The 24,356-nt window shown below is 41.9% G+C and overlaps 1 protein-coding gene across 9 annotated transcripts in view; it reads right to left on the bottom strand.

Annotated features, from left to right (window-relative positions):
• LOC113605258 (RNA-binding protein 12) overlaps positions 1-24,356 on the bottom strand; it is a 38,588-nt gene that overhangs the window by 2,275 nt on the left and 11,957 nt on the right. For 8 of the 9 annotated variants that reach the window (XM_027078438.1, XM_027078439.1, XM_027078440.1 and 5 more), the window contains 13 exons: positions 6,753-6,881; positions 6,475-6,654; positions 6,247-6,321; positions 6,077-6,148; positions 5,858-5,938; positions 5,599-5,688; positions 5,391-5,477; positions 5,173-5,259; positions 5,020-5,079; positions 4,807-4,940; positions 4,647-4,701; positions 4,355-4,406; positions 32-165 (listed from right to left, as the gene is read on the bottom strand). In XM_027078438.1, the coding sequence (XP_026934239.1) occupies positions 32-165; positions 4,355-4,406; positions 4,647-4,701; positions 4,807-4,940; positions 5,020-5,079; positions 5,173-5,259; positions 5,391-5,477; positions 5,599-5,688; positions 5,858-5,938; positions 6,077-6,148; positions 6,247-6,321; positions 6,475-6,654; positions 6,753-6,881 (1,236 nt within the window). The remainder of the gene's footprint in view (positions 1-31; positions 166-4,354; positions 4,407-4,646; positions 4,702-4,806; positions 4,941-5,019; positions 5,080-5,172; positions 5,260-5,390; positions 5,478-5,598; positions 5,689-5,857; positions 5,939-6,076; positions 6,149-6,246; positions 6,322-6,474; positions 6,655-6,752; positions 6,882-24,356) is intronic. The other variant, XM_027078443.1, reaches the window with a different exon arrangement.

The raw sequence follows: 24,356 nt of genomic DNA, 5'->3' as shown, positions 1-24,356 counted from the left end.
CTCCCCACCCACTACCTCCCATGACCCTCACCGAGGCCGTCCTCTGATGTGCAGCCTGGGCTGCAAACCTAGCCACATGGTTGATGATGGGTGCAAAGTTGGTGGGGCCATAGAGCCGAACTTGGGGCAGGGCCTGGCGGTAAGCATCCACAATGCCCTGGATGCCTAGAGAAGAAAGGCAAAGAATACTGTAAAATACTGGGCCTGTCAGGGTTCAGCTAGTCCTGACATCACTCTATACTGGCCAAGGAGATTTAGGAACCTGGGTGCATTTCATTCAATTATCCCTGTAACCCACAGTTCTACCCACATCATCCCACATCATTGGGTAGAACATCAGTTCTACCCAATCATCCCTGTAACCCACAGTAAACCCAGATTAGGGGGAATCCCCTGAACAAATCTAGGAGTGCTGAGAGCATCAGATTATAACCCACTTAATAAAATAATGAATTATAACCCATTTAATAACATAAGAATCCACAGAGATATTAAATAATGGGAGAGAAGAAAACGTTCTTCCTTAATAAATGTCAATATATGTCAAATAAATGTCAAATATATGTCAATAAATGTCAAATAAATAAATGTCAAATAATAAATGTCAAATAAATCATTTGACAATCAGAGATAACTGATTCAGGCAAGGATCATCAATGGATTCTAAAACTAGAGGGTAAAAACTGATGAGTGATTGGATATTTATACAGCCTCAAAGTATCCTCCCAAAGGATACTTATTAATTAAAAGAGAAAAAAAAAAGACTCACACACCTATGGTCAATTACCTTTGATAAAGGAGGCAAGAATATACAATGGAGAAAAGACAGTCTCTTCAGTAAGTGCTGTTGGGAAAGCTGGACGGCCGCGTGCAAACCAGTGAAGTTAGAACACTCCCTCACACCATACACAAAAATAAACTCAAAATGGCTAAAGACTTAAATATAAGACAGGACACCATAAAACTCCTAAAAGAGAACATAGGCAAAACATCCTCTGACATAAATTGTACCAATGTTTTCTTAGGTCGGTCTCCCAAGGAAATAGAAATAAAAGCAAAAATAAACAAATGGGACCTAATCAAACTTACAAGCTTCTGTACAGCAAAGGAAACCGTAAACAAAATGAAAAGACAACCTACAGACTGCGAGAAAATATTTGGAAATGATACGACCGACAAGGGATTAATCTCTAAAATATACAAACAGCTCACACAACTCAGTAACAAAAAAAACAACCCAATCGAAAAATGGGCTAAAGACCTAAACAGACACTTCTTTAAAGAAGACATACAGGGACTTCTCTGGTGGCACAGTGGTTAAGAATCCGCCTACCGGGCTTCCCTGGTGGCGCAGTGGTTGAGAGTACCCCTGCCGATGCAGGGGACATGGGTTCGTGCCCCAGTCCGGGAAGATCGCACATGCCGCGGAGCGGCTGGGCCCGTGAGCTGTGGCCGCTGAGCCTGCGCTCCGCAACAGGAGAGGCCACAACAGTGAGAGGCCCACGTACCACAAAAAAAAAAAAAAAAAAAGAATCCGCCTACTTATGCAGGGGACACGGTCAAGCCCTGGTCTGGGAAGATCCCACATGCCGTGAAGCAACTAAGCCCATGCACCACAACTACTGAGCCTGTGCTCTAGAGCCCACGAGCCACAACTAATGAAGCCTGCATGCCTAGAGCCCGTGCTCCACAACAATAGAAGCCACCGCAATGAGAAGCCCGTGCACCACAACGAAGAGTAGCCCCTGCTTGCCACAACTAGAGAAAGCCCACATGCAGCAATGAAGACCCAATGCAGCCAAAAATAGATACATTAAAAAAAAAAAAAGACATACAGATGGCCAATAGGCACATGAAAAGATGCTCAACATTGCTAATTATTAGAGAAATGCACGGAATTCCCTGGTGGTCCAGTGGTTAGGACTCTGTGCTTCCACTGCAGGGGGCATGGGTTTGATCCCTGGTCGGGGAACTAAGATCCCGCATGCCACGCGGCACGGCCAAAAAATAAAAATAAATTAATTAAAAATGATTAAAAATTAGAATTAAAAAAAAGACGTGACACATACACACACACACACACACACACACACACACACACACACACACAGTGGAATACTACTCAGCCATAAAAAGGAGTGAAATATTGCCATTTGCATCAACATGGATGGACCTAGAGATTATCACACTAAGTCAGTCAGAAAGAGAAAGACGAATACCATATAATACCACTCATATGTGGAATCTAAAATATGATACAGGGACTTCCCTGGTGGTACAGTGGTTAAGACTGAGCTCCCAATGCACGGGGCCCGGGTTCAATCCCTGGTCAGGGAACTAGATCCCACATGCATGCCGCAACTATGAGTTCGCAGGCCACAACTAATGAGCCTGGTGGCCTCAATTAAGGAGCCCACGAGCTGCAACTAAGGAGCCCGCCTGCCGCAACTAAGACCCAGCGCAACCAAATAAATAAAAAGTGAAATATTTTAAAATATGATACAAATGAACTTGTGTACAAAACAGAAACAGACTCACAGACATAGAAAACAAATTTATGGTTAACAAAGGGGAAAGGGGATAGGGGAGGGATCAATTAGGAGTTTGGGATTAGCCAATACAAATTACTATACATAAAATAGATAAACAACAAGGTCCTACTGTGTAACACAGGGAACTATATTCAATATCCTGTAATAAGCCATAATGGAAAAGAATATGAGAAAGATATATATGTGTGTGTGTGTATATAAACTGTATTTATATATATACACTGAATCACTTTGCTATACACTGGAAACTAACACAACATTGTAAATCAACTATACTTCATAAAAAGAATTTTTTTAAATTACATATAAAGAAAAAAACAGCAGTGGTTGAGAGTCCGCCTGCCGATGCAGGGGATACGGGTTCGTGCCCCGGTCCGGGAAGATCCCACATGCTGCGAAGCGGCTGCGCCCGTGAGCCATGGCCGCTGAGCCTGCGCGTCCGGAGCCTGTTGCTCCGCAATGGGAGAGGCCACAACAGTGAGAGGCCCACGTACCGCAAAAAAAAAAGAAAAAAACAGACTTGTATAGTAGAGAAACCTGGTAGACTCTACCTTAACCAAGTGATCGAAGTTAATATGACTTGTAAGAGGATAAATCAACATCATGTGCCTCCTGAATACACAGCATAGCTTCTGTGGTATTCCCGCCAAAAATGCATAATTTGAATCTAATTATGAGGAAATATCAGGTAAACCCAAACTGAAGGACATTCTACAAATGATCTGGCCTTTAACCTTAAAAAATGTCAATATCATGAAAGACATGAAGAACTCTGGAAGACAACTGAATGAAACGTGTGATCCAAGATTTTCTTTTGCTATAAAAGAGGACAACTGGAAAATTTTGAATAAATTTTATAGATTGAGTAATAGTATTGTATTGATGCTAATTTCCTGATTTTGAGAATTGCACTGTGGTTATGTAAGAGAATGTCTTTGATTTTAGGGAACACTGAAGTATTCAGGGATAAAGGGCCATGCAGATGATGATGAGTGCAAAGTTGATGGGGCCATGGAGGCAAACTTGGGGCAGGGATTATTCACCACAGTTCTCAAACATTTCTGGAAAAAAAATGTATATATATATAGAGAGAGAGAGAGGAGGAAGAGAGAAAATCTGAGTGAGAGAATGACACAGCAAATGTGGTAAAATGTCCATGTCTGAGGAATCTGGATGAAGGTAAACAACAGCCCCTGTGACCCAGGCCCTGACCCCGGATCCCCAGTGACCTGAATCCCTGTAATTATTCTTGAAACTTTTCTCTAAGTCTGAACCCATGTCAAAAATAAAAACCCAGGTCAGATCAGGTCAGGTCAAGTTTTCCACTTCAGCTTGTTGCTCTTGTGTGGGTGCTAGGGAAACACTGGGTTTGGCCCTCTCTAGACAAAAGAGTGTGGGGCAAAAAGTACCATGAATAGAGCTGCAGGGAGGCACCAAGGCTTCCACTGATGCCCTGTGAGCTTCTAGGCAAAGATAATAATGATAATATAACAGCTCTCATAGTTTAGAGAACACTTAGTATATGCCAGGCTTACTACTTCAAACTTTATATGCATCTTCTTAAATACTCAATATCCTATAATATTTAGTCTTATTATGAAGCCAAAGCACACAAAAGCTAAGCAACTGGCCCCAAGTCATATGATTAGCAAGTGGCAGGATGAAGATTTGACTCCAGAGGCCTAGCTCTAAAATCCACTCCTCTGGCCAATGGAGTCAGGTGTCTATCTCCCCACCCCCATTCTCCCTTGCCTCTCTAGATATGGACAGATATACCTTACGCTGGAGGATCGGGGACTTACCTGCACAGTAGGGGTTATTAGGGTTGAAGTTCAAGGCAAATTCATGGGAGACCTGAGGGCAAGAAAAAAATGAGGTTCTTTCCCCATGACCACTTTTGTGCTAAGAAAAAGGGCATTATGGTATGTACCAAGCAACATACAGGAGGTATTTAGTCCTGAGCATTTGTTATATACATGCCTGTAAGGATACATCCCTGCAACTCTGGGATGCCAAGCAGCAAGTTTACCACATCCCCCAAAATCAGGACCCTGAAACTAAAAACAGGAGTAGGGGAGGGGAAAAAACACTCACCTGCCAGTCAGGGGGTACCTGGGCCCCAAATCCAAATGCTGGGAACAGCTTGTCCCTGTGGGAAGACAGTGAATGGGGGAAGAAGCAGGGAGAGGACCATGAGCCCAGAGGCTAAAGCATCTGCAGGAAGTGGGGACGGGCAAGAGACAAAGTTACTTACGAATCATAGTCCTGAACCACACTGCCCACACTCCACAGTGCTGTCAGGTACTCATTGACCCCTGTTGGGCTCAGGTAGTGCAGGGAATCAGGTGAGGAAGGGTCTCCATTGGAGCCCGTGAAGTCCACACCCACCTGGGAGAAGAAGAGGAGGGGAGCTGAAGGCCACCTTGCACCCTGGATCTGTTCTCCTGCCCCTGATGAAGCAACTTACAGTGAAGTTGATTTGACAGCCTCCCATCACATAGTCCAAGAATGAATATTCTGTTTCTACCTGTAGATGAAACCATGGTCATAGCTGGAGTGAAGGGGTTGGGGTCACGGAGCTTAGAAGTCAGAGACTGGGTCACATGGGCTATTGTCTCACCTGACAAATCTTGACACAGATAGTTCCAGAGTTCTTGTAGCTTTTCTTTTTCTGCTGTTTCTCAAGGTGGATGCATTCAAACTCAGCCTGGTAAGGAAAGAAAAATTAGAGTAGGAAACTTCTAGAGCATTAGCTAGGATTGGAGCTGCCCTGCCCTCCCTCTCTTCCTGGAGCTGTAGCCCCTAGGCCCACCTCAATACCCCTGAGCCAGCACTCACTGGGACTGCTTGCAGCTGGGCCAAGCTGGTGTGGAAGGTACCAATGAGGTCATGTGAACCATCACTGTCATAATCTGAGCATCGCACCTAGGAGGGAAGGTGTGTGTGTGTGTGTATATAAAGACCAGGAGGCAAGTGGCAGGTGAGAATAAATCCCTCCCCAGGCTCTCTGCCCCTGCTCAGTCCACTCAGGAGGCAAGCTCCTCACCTGGATGGGTGTGTTGGGGTCTCCCCCACAGAAATGTTGAAGGGGAACAGAGAAGCGCTTCCAAGTAGGGTTCAGGTTGTTCTTGATGACCTGAAGGTGGAGGGCAAGGCCTCTAGTGAGCTCTGCGTTGGCATGTGGGGAGCTGCCATTCTTCTTACCCATATGCAGACTCTTTAGCCCTGTGCTCCAAACCCTGGTAATCACAAGCCCCAGGAGATTCTCTCCTACCCCATCATACCCAATCCCAGGGGTCTCACACCTCAGATCTGTATGCCAGGTGCCATTTCCCATCACCCTGATGGAAAAACTCCAAGAACGGATCCGATTTTCCCAGGAAGTCCTGTCAATATCACAGAGACCGCAGTTTAGACTCAGGCACCTGACAACCACTATGAAAGACCTTCCCACCCTTCCCCTTCCAACACACCATCCCTGTCCGCTTAATTCTTGAACTCCCAAGACCTCCTTCCACACACACCTTCTTATCTAGGTTTCTGGCCTCCACCTCCATGGTCACTACACGACTATCCTTTAGCTCCTGAGCTGAGACCTAGGTAGGGGAAGAAGCAGGAGACTGTACCATCTCATGAATTCCTCATGGATATAAGTACACAACCACCCACAAACCCCAGCAGAGTTCCTCCTTACCGTGATGGTCCCTCGCCCAGCAGGTTTTCCAGGCTTCAGCATCAAGGGTAGAGTTAGTATCCGACTGGACACAATCTGGGGCAGAGCAGGGGTGGGTGGGGTACCAAGGTCTCAGACAAGGCTAGGTCCTGTTTGACCCCAACCTCCAAGTTCCAAGCAGTCTGGTTTATCTGACAGTGCTCTTACTTAACCTGTGTCTGAAGGATTCTAATCCCTGGCTCTGCATACCTGTCCTAGGGAACACTCAGCCCCTCCTAGGAAGTCATCATCCCCCAGCTCAGGCGTCTTGTTGTCTATGTCATAGATGCCAAATCGGAGCTTTTGGACTGTTTCAAAGTGGTACTCAAGCTGCAGAGTCTTGGAGAACTCAGGGCTCGAACAGTTCCGTATTCGCTCAGTCCGGCCAAGCTGTGGGCAGAAGCCAATAAGCATCACAGTCATGCACCTTCCAACCCAAAAGAGTCCTAGCCTCCCTCCACAACTTTATCCCCCATAGTCCTTCTTACCTCAGCCCATTTGCCCCCTCCCACATCCTGTAAAAGGACGCAGAGTGGGTCAGACTTGGAGCTGATGTCCTTGTCAATGAGGTGGTCACATGAAATGGACAGCTGAACCAAGGTCACGCAGTGGGCCATCTGGGGGGAAAAAAGACCTGAATCAAGCACCTTCCTCACCCCTCCCTGACTGTAGGTCCCAACTTGTAAAGTCAGCTGGCTTCAACCAGGCAGGGCTGAGCCTGTGTCTACCCCCATGACACCCAAGGAAGAGAAGGCCCTATAGCTTCCATATTCCTCCAATCCCCCTGGGTAAGCTCAATGGGATGGGAGATGGTGGTTACAACCAACCCTGGTCCAAGAATATGATGAGAAGATGCAGAAAAAGTGTACTGGCCTCCAACAACAACTTTGACCCCAAACTAGTCCTCAGCCCAAAACTGGTCCCAATCCTAATAATATTCCCCAGACCCAGACTCCAACCCTGATCTTCTCACAGACCAATGAATCTCACTCTGATGCCTTTACTGGCCCCAGACCAGACCCTAATCCAAGTTCCAAGCCCAATATTGCCCCCAATACAGCCATGATCTAGATTCTGCTCCCCAAAGTCTCCTCCTCCAATGATTTCCCACTAACTCTGGGGCCCTACACCTTGAGGCAGAGTTATGATCCCCCACACGGATTCTCCTAGCCTATAATCAGCTGTTCAGGTCCAACTCCTATTTTTTTTTTTTGCAGTATGCGGGCCTCTCACTGTTGTGGCCTCTCCCGTTGCGGAGCACAGGCTCCGGACGCGCAGGCTCAGTGGCCATGGCTCACGGGCGCAGCCGCTCCGCGGCATGTGGGATCTTCCCGGACCGGGGCACGAACCCGTGTCCCCTGCATCAGCAGGCAGAGTCTCAACCACTGCGCCACCAGGGAAGCCCCAACTCCTCACTATTTGCACTACCTAGTCCAAGCCATCATCATCTCTCACCAGGCTTACTGCATTACCCTCTTTTTACAGGTTTCCCTTATCCTATGCCATCCTCACCTCTACTCCCTCATCCTCACACCAACAGGCTACGCTCAATACAGCAACCAGGGTGATCCTGTTAAAACATAGGTCATGTCATACCTCTACCCAAACCCAATAATGATTTCCCATTGCTTAGAAAAAATCCAAACTCTGCATTGGCCTACAAGGTTTTGAAAGATCTAGATCTCTCTAACTTGATCTCCTAACACCTTCTTGCTCACTCCATTCTGGCAACACAGGTCTGCTTGTCATTCCTCAAATATGCTTGTTTCTACCTCAATGCCTAGAATTTTCTTCCCTCATATAACCCACACGGCTTGCTGTTCCTCACATTCTCTCTAGGTCTCTATTCAAAATCATCTTCTTGGGCTTCCCTGGTGGCACAGTGGTTAAGAATCTGCCTGCCAATGCAGGGGACACGGGTTCGAGCCCTGGTCTGGGAATATCCCACACACCGTGGAGCAACTAAGCCCGTGTGCCACAACTACTGGGCCTGCAACTCTATAGAGCCTGCGAGCCACAACTACTGAAGCCTGTGCTCCTAGAGCCTGTGCCTTGAAACAAGAGAAGCCACTGCAGTGAAAAGCCCCCGCACCGCAACAAAGAGTAGCCCCCGCTCGACGCAACTAGAGAGAAAGCCCGCGCGCAGCAACGAAGACCCAACGCAGCCCAAAATAAATTTAAAAAAAAATAATCTTCTCCAGTTTGAAGGAAAAGTTTCTCCTTTTCTGGCCACTCTAAAATTTCAACCCTACTACCACTGATACATCACATACCCATTTCCTGTTTTTTTCTATTTAGCATTTATCACTGTCTAATATACTATATATATTTATGTAATTTGTCTTCCCCACTAGAATGTAACCTCCATGAGGGAAGGGATATCTGTCTGTTCTATTCACTGCTCTGTCTCAAGCACCTAATAAATATTTGCTGCATGAAATCCAAAAGGCCATCTCCAGTCTCTGCTCCCAGCTTAGCCATCTCCAAACTGACTGGCAATCAAACAGCACCAAGGTTCTCCATCCATTCCTTTTGCTAGAAACACTACCTTCTTGCATGGATCACCATGACTCCCATATAAACCCCGCCTCCTAAGTCACCATAACAGTTATCCTCAGACTCCTCACTAACCCTATGTCCCCCCGACCGATACGCCTGCGACCATCTGTACCAAGAGTGCAGACGAAGTCAGATCTCTCACCCAGCTTCACTCAGCATTCCAGGTTTCCCAGCACTATACCCCAGGACGCCTCCAGCCTCAACCTCCCCTAAACTGATCCTCAGTCAATCCCTCTCCCAACCCTGCCCAGTTAGTGCTATTCCCATCTTAGTGCCTCATGGTCTCTGTCTTGAATGCTGTTATCAACCAAAATTGGAATGATTCTTAGAGTTCAACTTGCTTCACATACTGTCCCCTCCATAGCACCTCAGTCTCTGCTTGAATGCACCCAATGATGGAAAACCCACCACTCTTATAATCCAATCATCAGAAAGTCCTGCTCCATAAAGTCCTACCCAAACTAACCCAAGTCTGTTGAATTCTCACTTCTACGCATTATTCCTATTTCTTCCCATCTAAAATTCCACAAGAAAGCCTTATTCCGTCTCCCTCTGAGAACCATCTGATACCTGGAAGCAGTGAACTGCAAGCTAAAATCTGGAGAAATAGCCCCAGTTCTTTTGAATATTGCCACTAGAATGTGGCTTTTAGACTTCTGACCAGCCTGATCACTGCTTTGGAGGTTCCCCAAGGACAGATCCAGAGCACAATACACACTCCTGAGGGAACAGAACCACAACTTCCCCCGTCATAATCCGACTCCATGCTTCTCACCTCACACATTCTCTCAGGCAGTGTTTGCATAGTACAGAGACAAATAAAGAAGAATGATCATTTCACCGTTGCTCAGAACAGTAAAAAACCTGAGACCACTTAAAGGTCTACCAATTAGGTGGTGACTAAGTAAATTACGGTACTTAGTCAATGGAATGCCAAGTAGCGGGTAAATAAACAATTAAGGCAGAAGTATACTGGTATCATATGAAAAAATAAAGTTGCAAAAAAATGGTAAGAAGACTATAACCCCATTTTAAACTTCAATTGTATGTGTATATACAATAGATTTAAATACATATACAAAATAAATACACACAAAAAATGGAAGACACACCAAATAAATGCAACTTTTAGGTACACCTCAGAGGAATGGAATAAAGGTGAGAATTTTACACACTCTTATACACTTCTGTATTGTTTCAATATTTTATACTGTTTGTTTTGTATTTTTTAAAGGGACTCATTAGCTTTTTGCCCTAATCCACACCTCATGTCCTCATGACAATTCATTCTAACCCCAAAGCCTCTATACCTTCACTTCAACAACTTCTACCTAACTTCAGGCCCCATTGTTTCTTGCCTCCTCCCTGGTTTTTCATCCATACCAGTGCCTTACCTAGTCATCCCTGACGCCAGCTTCCAGAAAATCTCTAACTAGAAGCCCTGTATAGTAGCTGCTCATGGCCCTTAGTTTCAAAGCCTAACTCCCTAGCATGGCCACCTTGTGGCACAACTCCAGAGGGCCCATCTATACAGAACTAAGTAATTGTCTAATACGATGACCCTGCACCTGTAATTCAACCTTCAAAGCCCTTCTTAGACTGTTCTACCTCCTGCCGTTCCACCATCCACCCAACTAGTCATCCAAAGCTATTTCTCGTTTCTCAAACACACAGACACAACACACGCTGATACCTCTGACTTTTCTACCTAGCAAATGCCTTGTCATCCATGGTTATGCTGTGACATTATTCTTATATGAAGTTTTGCCCACCTTCCCCAGGTTGGATTTATCTCTCCTCTGGATGACTGCAGTGGTTTCTTCACCAGTTTTTCTGTATGTGTGTGTTTGCACATGCACGTGCATGCGCGCGGACACACACATACACACTCACAGCGTTTATTAGCCAAACAGAAACCAGCTCATGCCGCTTCTCTGCTTAAAACTCTGGAATGGCTTCCCAAAACACTCAAAATAAAATCCAAAGTTCTTACCATGGTCTACAAAGCCCTGCAAGATCTGACCATCACCTAACTAATCATCTAGTCATGCAAGTACGTTCCAGCCAGGTTTCATTTCTGATCCACATACACGCAACATCAATCTCATTCCCCATCTCAGGGGCTCTGCACTGTCTTCCCCCACATACACTCCAGAAAACAAATAAGCTGTATTAGAGTAGGAACTATGTCTGGTTCGCCTACCTCTATATGTACAATACCTACAACAGTACCTATCCTATAGTAGGTACTCAGTAAATATTTAGTGACTTAACGGTGAAACCACTACATCAGAATTTTTACTTTTGTCTGTCTACCCTCATAATCTTGGCTCCTTGGAACTGGGGCTAGGTATTATTTCTGTATCCCTAATACTAATGCTTAGTTGGTACTCATAACCATTTACTGAATAAATGGTAAATGTGCTTCTGCTCAACTCAAACCTTCATGCCTTTTCCATTTGAACTAATGTCCAGCAGTAATGCAGAAGTTGTACTCTTCTACAATGCAGGACTCCTAGAATTCAATGTTAAATGATAGTCAATTAAAAAATGGGCAAAAAAATTGATCTGATACTTCATAAAGGAAAACATATGAATTGGAAATAATCAAAGGAAGTGATCAATAGCACTAGTTATCAACGAACTACAAATTAAAACCACAATGAGATACTACTACATACCCATCACAATGGCTAAAAGTAAAAAACTGACAATACCAAATGTTAGCAAGGATGTGGAATTCTCATACGTTGTTAGTGAAGGCACTAAATGTACCATTTTGACGGTCTGGCAGCTTATTAGAAAACCAAACATATATCTAGCCCAAGAGCAATTACACTCTAGATTTTTATCCAAAATAAATAAAAACATTATGTTCACAAAAAGATTTGTACATGAATGTCCATGGCAGCTTTATTCATAATAGCCAAAAATCTGAAACAGCCCAGTTGTCCATCAATATGAGAATGGATAAACAAACCATAATGTTTGTATATGTAATAGAAAACTACTCAGCAAAAGAAGAAACAAACTATTAATATCTGCAACATGGATGAACCTGAAGCATAAAATGCATAGTTACACTTTATAAAGTTTTATGACAGGCAAAACTAATCTATAGTGAAAAAATTCAGAATAGTGGTTGTTCTTCCCCTGTCCCCCAGGGGAGGGGGAGGTATTAACTGCGAAGAGGCAGAAGAGAACTCTAGGGAGAATGTGAAAGTCCTTTACCTAGGTAGGAATGTGAGTCATAGGTGAATTTGTCATTTTCATCCAATGGTACACTTAAGGTATATACATCCTACTGCATGTAAATTTTATCAACCCCTACCCCAAACCCATAAACAAATATTCAGCTCAGGATAAGGCATACGGAAATATTTATGGGTGAAGTGTGCTGATGCTCGCAACTTCTATGAAATGCACCAAAAATTAAAATGGTGTGCTGAATGGATAGATGTGGTAAAACAAATATAGGAAAATATAAACTGTAGAATCTAAATGGTGGATACATGGGAATTCACTGTATCATTTTTTCAACTTTTCTTATGTTGAAAGTTTTCATAATAAAATGTTGGGGAAAAATTTAAATGGAGGGCTACAGGTTTATCCCTGATAAAGACTTTATTGTGGGCCTTCCCTGGTGGTCCAGTGATTAAGACTCCGAGCTTCCACTGCAGGGGGCACGGGTTTGATCCCTGATCCCACATACCGCGCAGCACGGCCAAAAAAAAAAAAAAAGTTGTGAACTATGAGAGCATTAGCAGTAATTAACTGTGGTGGTAAGATTACAGGCAACAACTGGAACTGCTGCCCTTCCCCTCACTCCATAACTTCTGAAAGATCCCAGAAAGAGATGCTTTTGGTGGGGGCCAAATACATGCAGAGGGTCAGGAGCTTCCTCCTGTGCTAAGCCTCTATTTCTAATAGACTATTCTTTTCTAGTCTGTTACCATTTCTACCACTTTCTCCACAGCTGGTCCTATTCTATCTTTTTTCAGTTTCTTCTCTGCCCAGACTAAAACCCCAACCAGAATGCTGTGGGCCCACATATGCCCCAGGAGCACACGGGGCTAGATTTCATTCTGAGAGGTCAGAGCTTCCTGGATAACTACAGTTTTGTTTTTTCACAAATCTGACTTCTACTTTCATTGGAATTAGTGACTCTTATGAGCAAATCTTTATAATGTGCAGTTTTCTATCCTTTGAGTCATATTCTCTTTAAATCATCTAATGCATGAGATTATTAGTATCTCCTAAATCCTGTTTATCTCCTTTAAAATTTACCTCCAAACCTACCTCTGTTTGGAAATCTTCTGTAATTAAAACTAGTTCATGTCACTCTTCTGTCCCCTATCCCTTTAACAGGTACATACGTTACATCAGCCTCATTTACCTTTCATCTAGTCTCATTAATCTCATGGGATTGTCAGCATCCTTTATAGGACTGGAGCTTTACAGTTTATTAAATATTACATTTAAGTGACTCAATAAAAGGAGTCTCAGAAATTTTTTTCATTTATTTTTGTAAGAGACATCTGGCTAATACTCGCCAGGTCTTTGTGCACTCTCTTCTGAATCAGCGTATCTTGCCTGGATGTCTGTAATAGTCTCCTTCTGGTCTCCCCATTTCCACTCTCAGTCCCTGCCGATCTCTTTTCCATATTGAAATCAGAGATCTTCCCTGATTCCAAACCAACAAAACCCAGCTTCTCATAAACCTATCAAAATGTGTAACTTACTTGCTTATTATCTATTTCCCTACCAGATTATATAAATTCAATAGGGGATGGACCAGATCTGTCTTATTTCCATTCCAGTGACTCATACATAGCAGGTGCTTTATAAATAACTGCTGAACTAATGCTAAAAGAAAGGAGTGATAATCCAAGGATTCTCAGAAATAACCCAAATCTAGCCCTGGCCTGCTGCAGAAGCCATCAAGGGAGAAGTGAGCTTTCCAGGAATATTCAATACAAAAGCCAGCTTGTTATCTCTGTTTGCACCCACAATCCACACCTTTCCATCTGGGAAAGTGCAAATGGAAACAACTGAGTATTCAGCACCAACCTTTCCTGCTTTTGCTTTCTACCACTTGGAGTCTCATTCCCTTCACTCGCCCTTGTAGACCGCTTTCCTCTGCTTACCCCCATCGCCAGCCAACCTTAGTGCTTCCCAAGCCTCGTACCCTGGCAGGGCACTTTCTCCAGTATTCCTTAAAGAAGCTATACACACTCTCATTTTTATAACTTAAAATTCACAAAATGTCAGAAATTAAAAGGAACTGAGTGATCATCTTATCCAAGTTCCTCAATTCAAGGCAGAGAGGGAAGAAGTGATTTGGTTACGGAGACATACATCGTTAAGTAAAATGAGGACCAGAACGCTTATTCTGACTCCCACCTAGTCTTAAGACTTTAGACTGTAGTTAACACCCTTCTCTACTGAAATAACCTCCCTTCTTATATTTAATAGCAATCTGATATAGTGGGCAAGAGTATGAGTTCTGCAGTGAAGTAACCGGGCTCCAAGTACTGGCTTTACTCCTTTCTAGCCACAATGAGATACTATTACACACCCACCAGAATGATGTCCTATCTCTGTAATTTGGGCAAAATTTTTACTCAGGTGTAAAGGAAGGGATATTATCTATTTCTGAAGATTGACATAAACAATGTATGCAAGATGCTTAGTACAGAGTCTGATACTATTATCACCAGTAAGTGTTAGCTATTATTATCCTTCAAGCCTAGCTCTCATATGCTCCCCTTTTCATGATCTTTCCAGCACTCAACAACTTCTCATTCTGGACTGCTATACTCAAGCCGCACCACAATTGTACCCTGTCAATGTTTCTAGCTCCTGTCAATGAAATAACAAGGTTCTTTAGAAAAGACGCTGCTTCAGCATCTCCTATGTCACACAGAACAGACCTGAGCACAGAATGGGAATTCAAAACACCTGAGGGAGGCTTGCAGCAGCATGCCAGAGCAGGCTTGTACAGTTTGCAAGAGAGAATTGTAAAGGAATTTGTAAGCAGGTGGCCTCGTTAAGTTTTAAACCACAGAAATTGGGCAAATGCTAAAAATCAGGGCTTCCCTTTGCCCAACTAGCACGTGACTGTTGATAGGGAATCTTACTGCCAATAGGCAGTAACTCACCCTTCATTTTCTTCGGCTTCCCATCTCCTGCCTCGGGAGATTCTATCTTGGCTCTTATAAATCCAAGAACAGATCTTTCCTCCTGGATCTAGTTGGATCCAATTCAGTGCCAACTGAGCTGAAACTCTTCAGTCGTTCACGTTCAGGAGTTACACTGCCTTCCTCCATTCCCAAAAGCCTAACAAGGCAAGGCACCAGACTTCAACCCCATTTCCAGGCTGTGAGGAGGAACAGAGCACCCATCTGTATGGCAGGATCACTCATTCACAAACCAAAGCCACGCTCTCACTCCTGTTGCCTACCTTGGCACACTGGAGCAGCTGAGATGCTGGATCAAATCTTGAAAACCCAACAGGAAATTCTCCATAAGTTCCCAATGGGAGAACACCACCCAACGGAGTACTCTTTTCTCATAAGATTGAAAAAGACAAACTACACCCATCACCACCACTCTTCTTTTCCCTCTCTGCCTCAAGGGACATGATGAAGGTAGACAAAGTATTTCTACCCCTGCCTCTCCCTCTATAACTCAGGAATTCCCCAAAATTAAATCAGCAGCCTCAAGGACAGTCCTCTTAGATCACGAACTGAATCCAATATTCAAATCCTTACTACAAAACTACACATTCTTTATTCATACATCTGACTAAGAGCTACTAACGTGTTTATAAACGAAAATCTTAAGCAATAATTTGGTTTAGATCCATATAATACTAGGAAGTCTGGCTGCCATGCAGCATTTGGCAATATTAGAAAGCTTAAAATGTGCATGTTCACACAAAAAATGGAAAGTGGGAAAATAACGGTACAGTAAATGGTCACAGGGTTTCCCATCCTGCTGTATTCTACAATGGTCAAAAAAGTTTGGAAGCCACTGATCCAGCTCCAACGTCCCAAAAAGACTTATCCAAAAAATGGACAAATCCAACCTGTGTGCAACTCTCCAAAGGGAAGCTAGCTTGAGGAGAGAATTAGATATGGGAAAGGAAGCAAACCAAGAAGGAACACATGGCCTTCCACCAAGATAGAACTGTATCTGAGTGGACATTTTTCCCCTCGTGACTTTGAATGTGCTTCAACAAAGCCGCCACCTTCTTACTTCAAAATAAGCATTTGGAGCATTGGCACAAGACTGGAGCCCCTTCCCCAGCCAGCTCGGGACCCATGACAGAAGAGTGCTGCCACTGGCCTCCCATATCTCCCCCACAAAAGTCAGGGAGAGGAAGGAAACAACGAGGAAAGGAGGCGCTCTGCCTCTAGAGTCATGCAGACAGATGATGACTGAATAATCTCTGTTCACCCCTATCAATGAGACTTTGGGCAAGTTATTTTGCTTCTCTTTGCCTGGATTTCTCCATCTGTAAAGTGGGGATAATAATAGTGTCAACTTTAGAGGATTATTTTGAGAATTAAATGGGGCTAACCATGGAAAGTGCCCCCTGCCTGACCCAGTTTAAGTGCCCTACATGTGTTAACTGCTCCTCTCTTCAGTGCTCATAAACGGATCCTTTTACTGTATGGTATCATCTACTTGTTGGCTGACGAGACACCCAGGAGGAATGCCTCGGTCTACCTGCTCCAGAGGACCTAAATGGCAGGAAAGGAACAGCCTCCAAAAAGGGAAATGAAGACCCTTCCCTCTTTTCTCTCCTAATGAAGTTCTCAAGCTTAAGTGTGGAACTGCTATCACAAGCAGTAGCCAGATCAAAACTTTTAGTTCCACTGGCCTCTCTTTTAAGGTTCAAATTAACTACAGATTTCCAGAAAGAAATGAAATAGCTGGGTTCACAGAATCACAGAAATTTAAAACTGAATATAATGAGATTATCTAATTTAACCCCATTTTGTTAATTAATCCCATTACTACTAAAGACAGAGAAAGGAAATAACTAGCCCTGGGACACACAGTAACTTGGATGAACCACAACTCGCTTCCCTAAGGATGTCATTTCCATCCATTTTACCAACAGCTCACACCTTGTGTAATCCAGTTCAATCTGAAGTCCACTTGGCCACTAAAAGAGCAGTGAGGCTCATGTGGCCTCTTCCCATGATCTACACTAATCTTGCACACAGATCAAAAATAATTCTGCACCCACCACACATTCTCCCTATTTGTCTGCCAAGGCAAAGGAATCAAAGGAATAAACTTCAAATAACAAGCACGAATACAGCAAATAAAGTAGAAAATGTGACTTCTACCAAAATTTTCAAAGAACACCTACTGGGCAGCCACCTTTGCCCTCATCCTGCCCTGGTGGAATCTATATATTTAATCTATGTTCTTTAAATGAGACACCTGCCTCTCTATTGCCTGCAGAGTGTCTAAGACAACAGTACTGGACCACCTTCCTTACCATCTCCAGGGCAAGGGCATCAACAAGAACTTGTGCATCTCCAGTGTGCAGTGTGACCAATGGCACAAAAGGTGTTGAGTTAATGAACAAAAGCAGCAGACCAGAGCCCCTGGAAAGGAAACCAACCTACTGCTGATAACGCAAGCCCCCTCACTGGAATAAATTTACTTGGGATACATGGGAAATCTTAAGATGGGTTGATCTTCAGAATTCATTATGTTAGGGAAGCTGAGAAATTAAAGAGAGAGGATTTCAAAAATAAAGACGCTACGTTACAGACACACAATGACTTGCCCACTTGCCATTGTGGATGGCGTACAGAGTGGAGGGGAGAGATTCTACTTCTGTGGCTGCTTCTAGTGCAGGATTAGTAATGTTACAATATAAAACTGTCACCTAGTTAACCTCCAGTGTGGCCCATAAAAAAGGTAACTGAGGCAAATTCTCAAAAGCAAAACTAACCTGCAAACACAACAGGAGGGGTAAAGGTTAGGAGGAATGCAACAAAATTTGAATACTCAAAAGTGAAGAAACAGCTGAAAGAGGCAGCAAAACTAGGATAGAAATGGCAGTGAATAACTTTTTTAATATTCTAAATCTGTGCTGTCCAAAAGGGTAGCCCCTAACCACATGCAGCTATTGAGTACTTGAAATAACGCTTAGTTCGAATCACAATGTGCTGTAAAATATACACTGAATTTTGAAAACTTAGTACAAAAACAAAAATGTAAAATAGCTCAATAATCTTATATTGAGTATAAGCTGAAATTGTAACATTTAAGATCTACTGGGTTAAATATATATATATTTTAATTTTTATTGGAGTGTAGTTGCTTTACAATGTTGTATTAAGTGTATTCTTAAATTTCACTTGTTCCTTTTAACCTTGTATAAATGTGGCTACTAGAAAATTTTAAATGATGTCAAGTGATTCTTATTTCTATTGGATAGTGCTGCCTAACAAGATCTCCAAAGATCAGACCTGGGAGAGGAAATCTGCTGCTGCACTGTGAATCTACAGTTGTGCTGTTCAATACAGTAGCCACTAGCCACACATAGCTATTAAAATTTAATTACCATATTAGTACACATGAGAACATTTCCATTGGAGAAAATTCTATTGGACAGTGTTGGCCTAGAAGAACAAGAACCAAAAGGTGGACATCTCAGACGGAAAAGCTAAAACTCTGTGTCAAATTGATCTAAAACCACAAAGGAATGAATTTCAGGTAGACAACTATGCATATACGTGGTTAAATTGATGGGGAAATTCACTTAATTCTGAGTTGTTTATGAACGTATTAGAGCATTTGTTATCTGGCGGCTAGTCAAAGAGTATTAAAAAGATAAAAGGTTCTGTCCCTCTGCTAGGCCAGGACATCCCTAGAACCAACCTTTGCCTTGCCTGCCTACCTGCTCTGTACACCATTCAGCTCAGTCATACCAGTTAGGCTGCCAGAACCTCAAGCTATGCTGTTATGGGACAACTTTAAGAGCTTTCAGGACAGGCACAATTTTAGATACTGCTACTGTGCTCCCTCACACAGTCATTTCATTTTACTAAACTAACAGTATTGTGTCCCCAAGAACACTGGTTAGAGATCGCACCTTCCCTCAGCTTACACCTAAGGATTCCATTACACTTATTTCTGTCTGACCATTCAGCAGCTGGCCAGGAAACCCTTTATCTAGTTCCTGTGAGTCATGAGTATACCCTGAACATGTATAAGTACAACTGAGCACTTACTTGCATCATTTAGGACTTTAAAGTCTTGAAGAACAGACATTTTTTAAACTTCCTTTTCCAACACAATGTGTTAAGTGCTAGGTGCACAACACCACTCAAAACATTTAATTAGCATGGGTTACAGCTATGGCTAAGCTGTATATCCATGTGAAATTGTCTTAAAAGTTTGGAGTTAACAGATGTTTCCAATTCCAACCTGTCAATTCAGTGGTCACAGAAGCAAAGGTAATCAGCATTATCTACTTCAGTAAGAGGTGCATTTGTCTTTCCACCACTTAAGCCAGATTTATAGCCAAGGGATCCTGCTGGGCCCACACTACAGAAAGGAGTTATGTATAAAGGACATGACGCCCCAACGTGTGGGGAAGTGTGGAACAAAAGAAAAATGAGGAGATTAGCAACAGCACCTGTTACTACCATTTAAGACCCCTTAAGTAGCTGAACTTCTTTACCCTTCTTAAGACGTTCCCACTCTTTGAGGACTAACAAGTGATTTGCAGTACAATGTGGTTGTTACATTTGATGTGTAGCACAAACGCGTAAGTGACAAATCTTATTTCACTAGTCAAGAGCTGTGAGTGAACTCACACCCACCCCCACCCCAATTAGGAGGTTAGGGCTACAGAGACACCAGTGAGGGGGCTTCAGTCTAAGTAAAACTCATAGTGCTGGTTACCAGCAGGCTTACTATACAAGCAGGTAAAAGGGGAAAACTGAGAGCATCAAAATAGAGAGGGAATCAAACACCAAGGGGCAGTCTGTTTGAACATAGCATAGCTTGCTATATTGTAATACTGGGATGTGTTATGCTTATTCAACATCTTTAACTCTGTCCATATTTAATTATGTTCTCATAGCTCTATTTTCCCCAAATAGTCACCTCCTCCTTCTCTCAACATGAAATGGCAGGCCATCAGTTGACTAGGAAAAATGACATGAAACTATTAAGTCACTGAAATCACAGTCCAGATGTCCGGAACAGCTAGGGTGCCAACTCCAATGCTCTGCTGTGCTATTTAACCACTTCTCTACAGCTGGTGTTTGCTTAGTCTCTATGACCTAATGGTCAACATTTTTGCTGGGGAGAGGTTCCTGGGACTCTTGACAGAATTCAAGGAATATGGTTAATGAGCACTACACTACTTCCCTGTCCTCAGAGTTTTAGAGTGCTGCCCTCTGTCCCTGGGGCTGGAATGTTTGCATCAGGTGGCTTTTTGCCCCTTCAGTAGTAGAGCAATATGTAGAAAAGCAGCTGCCACCTTAGTTGCTTGTTGCTAGTTATGTTGATCCAGAAAACGACCCATATTCTAGGATGCTTGTGAGATCCTCTGGCACAAAATAGCTCAAGGCACCAAGGAACAGCACAGTGAAGAATTAAGATTTACGTGAGCAGGCACCAATAAGAGATGAGCTTGCTTATTTGTTGAACAGAAGAGTTTTCCCAGAAAAGTCACTACAGCATCAGAGAACTGTGCCACCACGAGAGTACACTCTTTCCAGAACATTTTACAGTAAGTCAGTGTGATCTAAAGATTTTATGCTAAAAAGACAAAACTGATATCAAGCAATTTTTTTAATTAAAAAGGATAGCCATAAGTTTGGATTCTACCATATCCCGTAAAAGCTCTACTTTTGGGGGGTAAGGAGAACGGTGGCGATGCACAAAATTGATAGACTATTACTTGCTGTAAAACAATGGAAAGCAGACAACAATGCATTACAGAAGTTGAGTGATCACTCCTGAGCAATAAACGGAGACATATTAGCACATAGTCCACCCTTTTAAGATGGTAAACGCCATTCTGGATATCCTTAGGCAGCCGATTTCACTCTGTGATTTTTCAAATGCTTAGTCAAACTGTCGTAATTTTAAAAACAGATCAGCAACTACCTGGAATTAATTATGTCTAGTCTAAACCTCTCTAAAACAAATTGGGTATTCAAACTCAAATACAGGCTAAAACTTTCATGATAAAGATAAAAGTTACAAACATTTTTCAAGAGTCTTGGTTAAAAGGAACAGCCCACTAATTTCTCTGCAAGTCCAATCCAGATTTTTTTTTTTTTAAAGAGACTCTGCGGAGTTTACAGAAACTTTTTATTTGCTAATTTTTTCAGTAGAAGTTGAACCAATGTGGAAAGGACAAAACCAGAGCATCAATGTCGGAGAGCAGCTATATTTTTGATTCCTCTCCCCTCTTCCCCACCTCAAATACCTCACATACTAATGCAAAAACAAATAAGTAAACAAAAAAGAAAAACAAAGCTTTAGAGGTATGTGCAACTGACAGTGTATTCTGAAAATTTGTTTTCCCATTTCCTAAAGTAATCAGTTTTAAAAAAACAATTCACAGCCCCCTTTAAAACTCCTTTTGTGAAAAGGAGTATCTGGCTTTCAGTTCTTTCTGAGTCCACATAACAAAGTGACTTGCTAGCAAAACTCATGTTAAGTCTGAAAAGGTGGATACCACAGATTTGACCTAGAGTCAAGATTCCTCCCTGCAGTTCCAGGTATCCTCTTCTTTCCACACTTCAGCATTAGCAGACAAGGATAAGCAACAATTGTTACCTCCAAGATCACCAAAGCCACCTTTCCAAAGGCACAAAATATTTTCAGGAGTTTTTAAAAAAACCCCAAATACCTGATGGTATAGCTCAGTAAAGTACTCGTGTACAGTTAAAGCATTAAAAGCATCAGCCTGTTTTATTTCGTGACAAGTTTATTGAACAGTATTCAAGACTTTATCTATATAAACAAAAATCTCTGCTGAATGAAGCCAAGGCAGTATTTGCTGGCACTGTTGTGGCCACATTGGCAATGAGTTATTTTATTGTGTTTGGTTTCTAAAGTTTGGACTACTACAGAACTGCCAGTAAAACAATTTGAATGTTTGCAAGAGTGGGAAATAATTTTTAAAAGTGATCACTGCCAGAAATTCTTTCCAGAAGATTTGACTAGCAGCAATTTTACATTTTCTTTACACATTTTTAAAGTGTTCTTCAACTGATGAGTGGATTTATTTTTAAACCTTGACCCACACCTCTACACAATGACGGAATCCAATAAAAGGGACTTTGAGTTTGATTAAGGCTTTCGTGCATCCTTATTTTTATCTATTTCCACCCAAAATGTATGTTTGCTTACTTCCATACACAGCCCTAGATTTTCATCCAGTGGGTTAAGACTGACCTAATTACACTGTTACCTCTCTGAAATTCTGAAGAAAGTTTCCTAATGGAATTTCCACTAACAATGCTTTGACAACTTGGAGCACAAAGCTAGAAACTACATTTCACTTAACAGTGTTGCATTAAAAAAAAAGCCACTAATAATTATACATCCAAACTGCAGTGGAAACACAGAACACACCTCCAAATTTTGCTTACCAACTGTTTCACTAAAGTTCAGGAAAAGTTTACAAGTTTGCTTATTTATAAAATACATTTTGTAGATCTCTCTAACCCTTTAAGCTAAAAAAAAAAAAACCAAGCAAACAAAAAAATGGGGGGTGGGGAGGAAGGTTTAAACCTAATGGAAAAGTTTCTCTTCTATTAATGTCAGAGTCACCAAAAACAGGCAATAAAATTTACACATAAGATTGAAAATATCATGATAGTGTTTACAAATACACACCACTTTAAGTGAAGCTTTACAAATCCTTCATACCATACAAAGCAAATGAGAAAATAATGTAAATTTTCACCCCAAACCTAGTTCTTACGAGAAAATTTGCAGGTAAGAGAGGTATGAATAGTTGCACAGAACATATTTTCAAGAATTTTTTAAAAAGTCAAACTCCAATGCCCAGAACAAGATGAACAGTATGCTTAGCAGTTAGCACTATGTTAATAAGTCTCAGATACACAAAAATCAAGTACCAGAGGGCAAAGCATTTAATTACATTTCACAACAAGAGAAGCACTGTTGTGATTCAACCAAATATGAAACACAATTCTCTCCAATTTCTACACAAACCACTATTTTCTTAATTTATTTAATTTGATGAACAATGAAATCAAGTTTTCCTTTTCAGCATTAATCTAAAACGTAGAAATAACAAAGTAGTTGCAATAAAGTATATGAAATATTTAATAAGAACGTATGAACACATAACCAAAATAAACTGTGAAAAAAGATAAAAAGACTTTCATCTTCAAACAACCCATTTTTCTAAAATGAAAATAGTCAGCTTTCCAATGGGGAAAATAATCTGCAGTTGAAATAAGACTCCCAAGCAGCGCTGAAGTTTTTTGCACTCTGTCTTTGGAATGAGAAATGATTACTTAACAGAAAACTTAAATTGAACAGCATATACAAACATCATATTGCTTTTTTAGTTGAGGAGGCAATACCTAGTTATCTGTCAAAGCAAATTTGTATTCGTGAATTAGCAAAAGACCCACAACACAGCCATTTCTTCTTTGAAAGTCTAAATAATCCTTTCCCTAAACAAAATATCCTGTACTGTCAATCCTCTAAGATTGTAGTGATGAAAAAGCTTTCCAAATCTTAGCACACAAATGAACTGTTGCCACTCTTAACTCTAAATTACACGACGCTGTATTTCAGTGTTCCACTGAATTGCAACACCCAAAAGGCACTATTTTTCTTAAATAGAAAATATTTCTTTTAAAAGGCTGACCCCTTTGTAAGTAAATTGATTTGTAGGAAATGTTGGGGATGTTTCAAACCAAGACAGAGGCCCATGTAAAAGACAAAATTTGTTTTTCATGATATCTCACCAATCTCCCATTCCATGTTTATAATATAATGTGACACATCTTTAGAGCATTTTAACTAAGAAGAAAAGTAACTATAAGTAGAGCCTTTTGTGGCAGTGAGCAGGACGTTGTAAGGCAAATGTTTTCGTGACAAGGACACTCACCAACCAGAACCCACGTGGTCCTCCTGCCTTAGTCCTGAATGCCAGAGTATGAAAGGGCAAGGAGCCTCAATTCTCTCCCCTCTGGCAGCTGCACTTGTACTCTGTATAAGGAATTTTTGTAACCAGGCTCCTGATCAAACAACTAGACCAAAAAGCCTCCAATTAACAGGATTAAATATATATTGATCTATGGACCAGCTTATGGATCTTTTATTCTGTTAACACTACTGCTAACAAAGCTAACAATTTCAACTACAATTTTAAAGACCTATATATAATAATGCTTTCTTATGAATGGACCCTTTTTGTTTAGTTACAGGTCAAAATTTCACATAAATTTGGGACAGAAGGAAATTGCCAGAACATTAGTCCATCTTGGCCA

This window comes from Aethalodelphis obliquidens, unplaced genomic scaffold, assembly GCF_003676395.1.
Source record: "Aethalodelphis obliquidens isolate GAN/ISIS:26980383/991018 unplaced genomic scaffold, ASM367639v1 scaffold42, whole genome shotgun sequence".
NCBI classification, from domain to species: Eukaryota; Metazoa; Chordata; class Mammalia; order Artiodactyla; family Delphinidae; genus Aethalodelphis; species Aethalodelphis obliquidens.
Note: the sequence above shows the minus strand (reverse complement) of the source record. Positions and strands in the feature narration are given on the sequence as shown.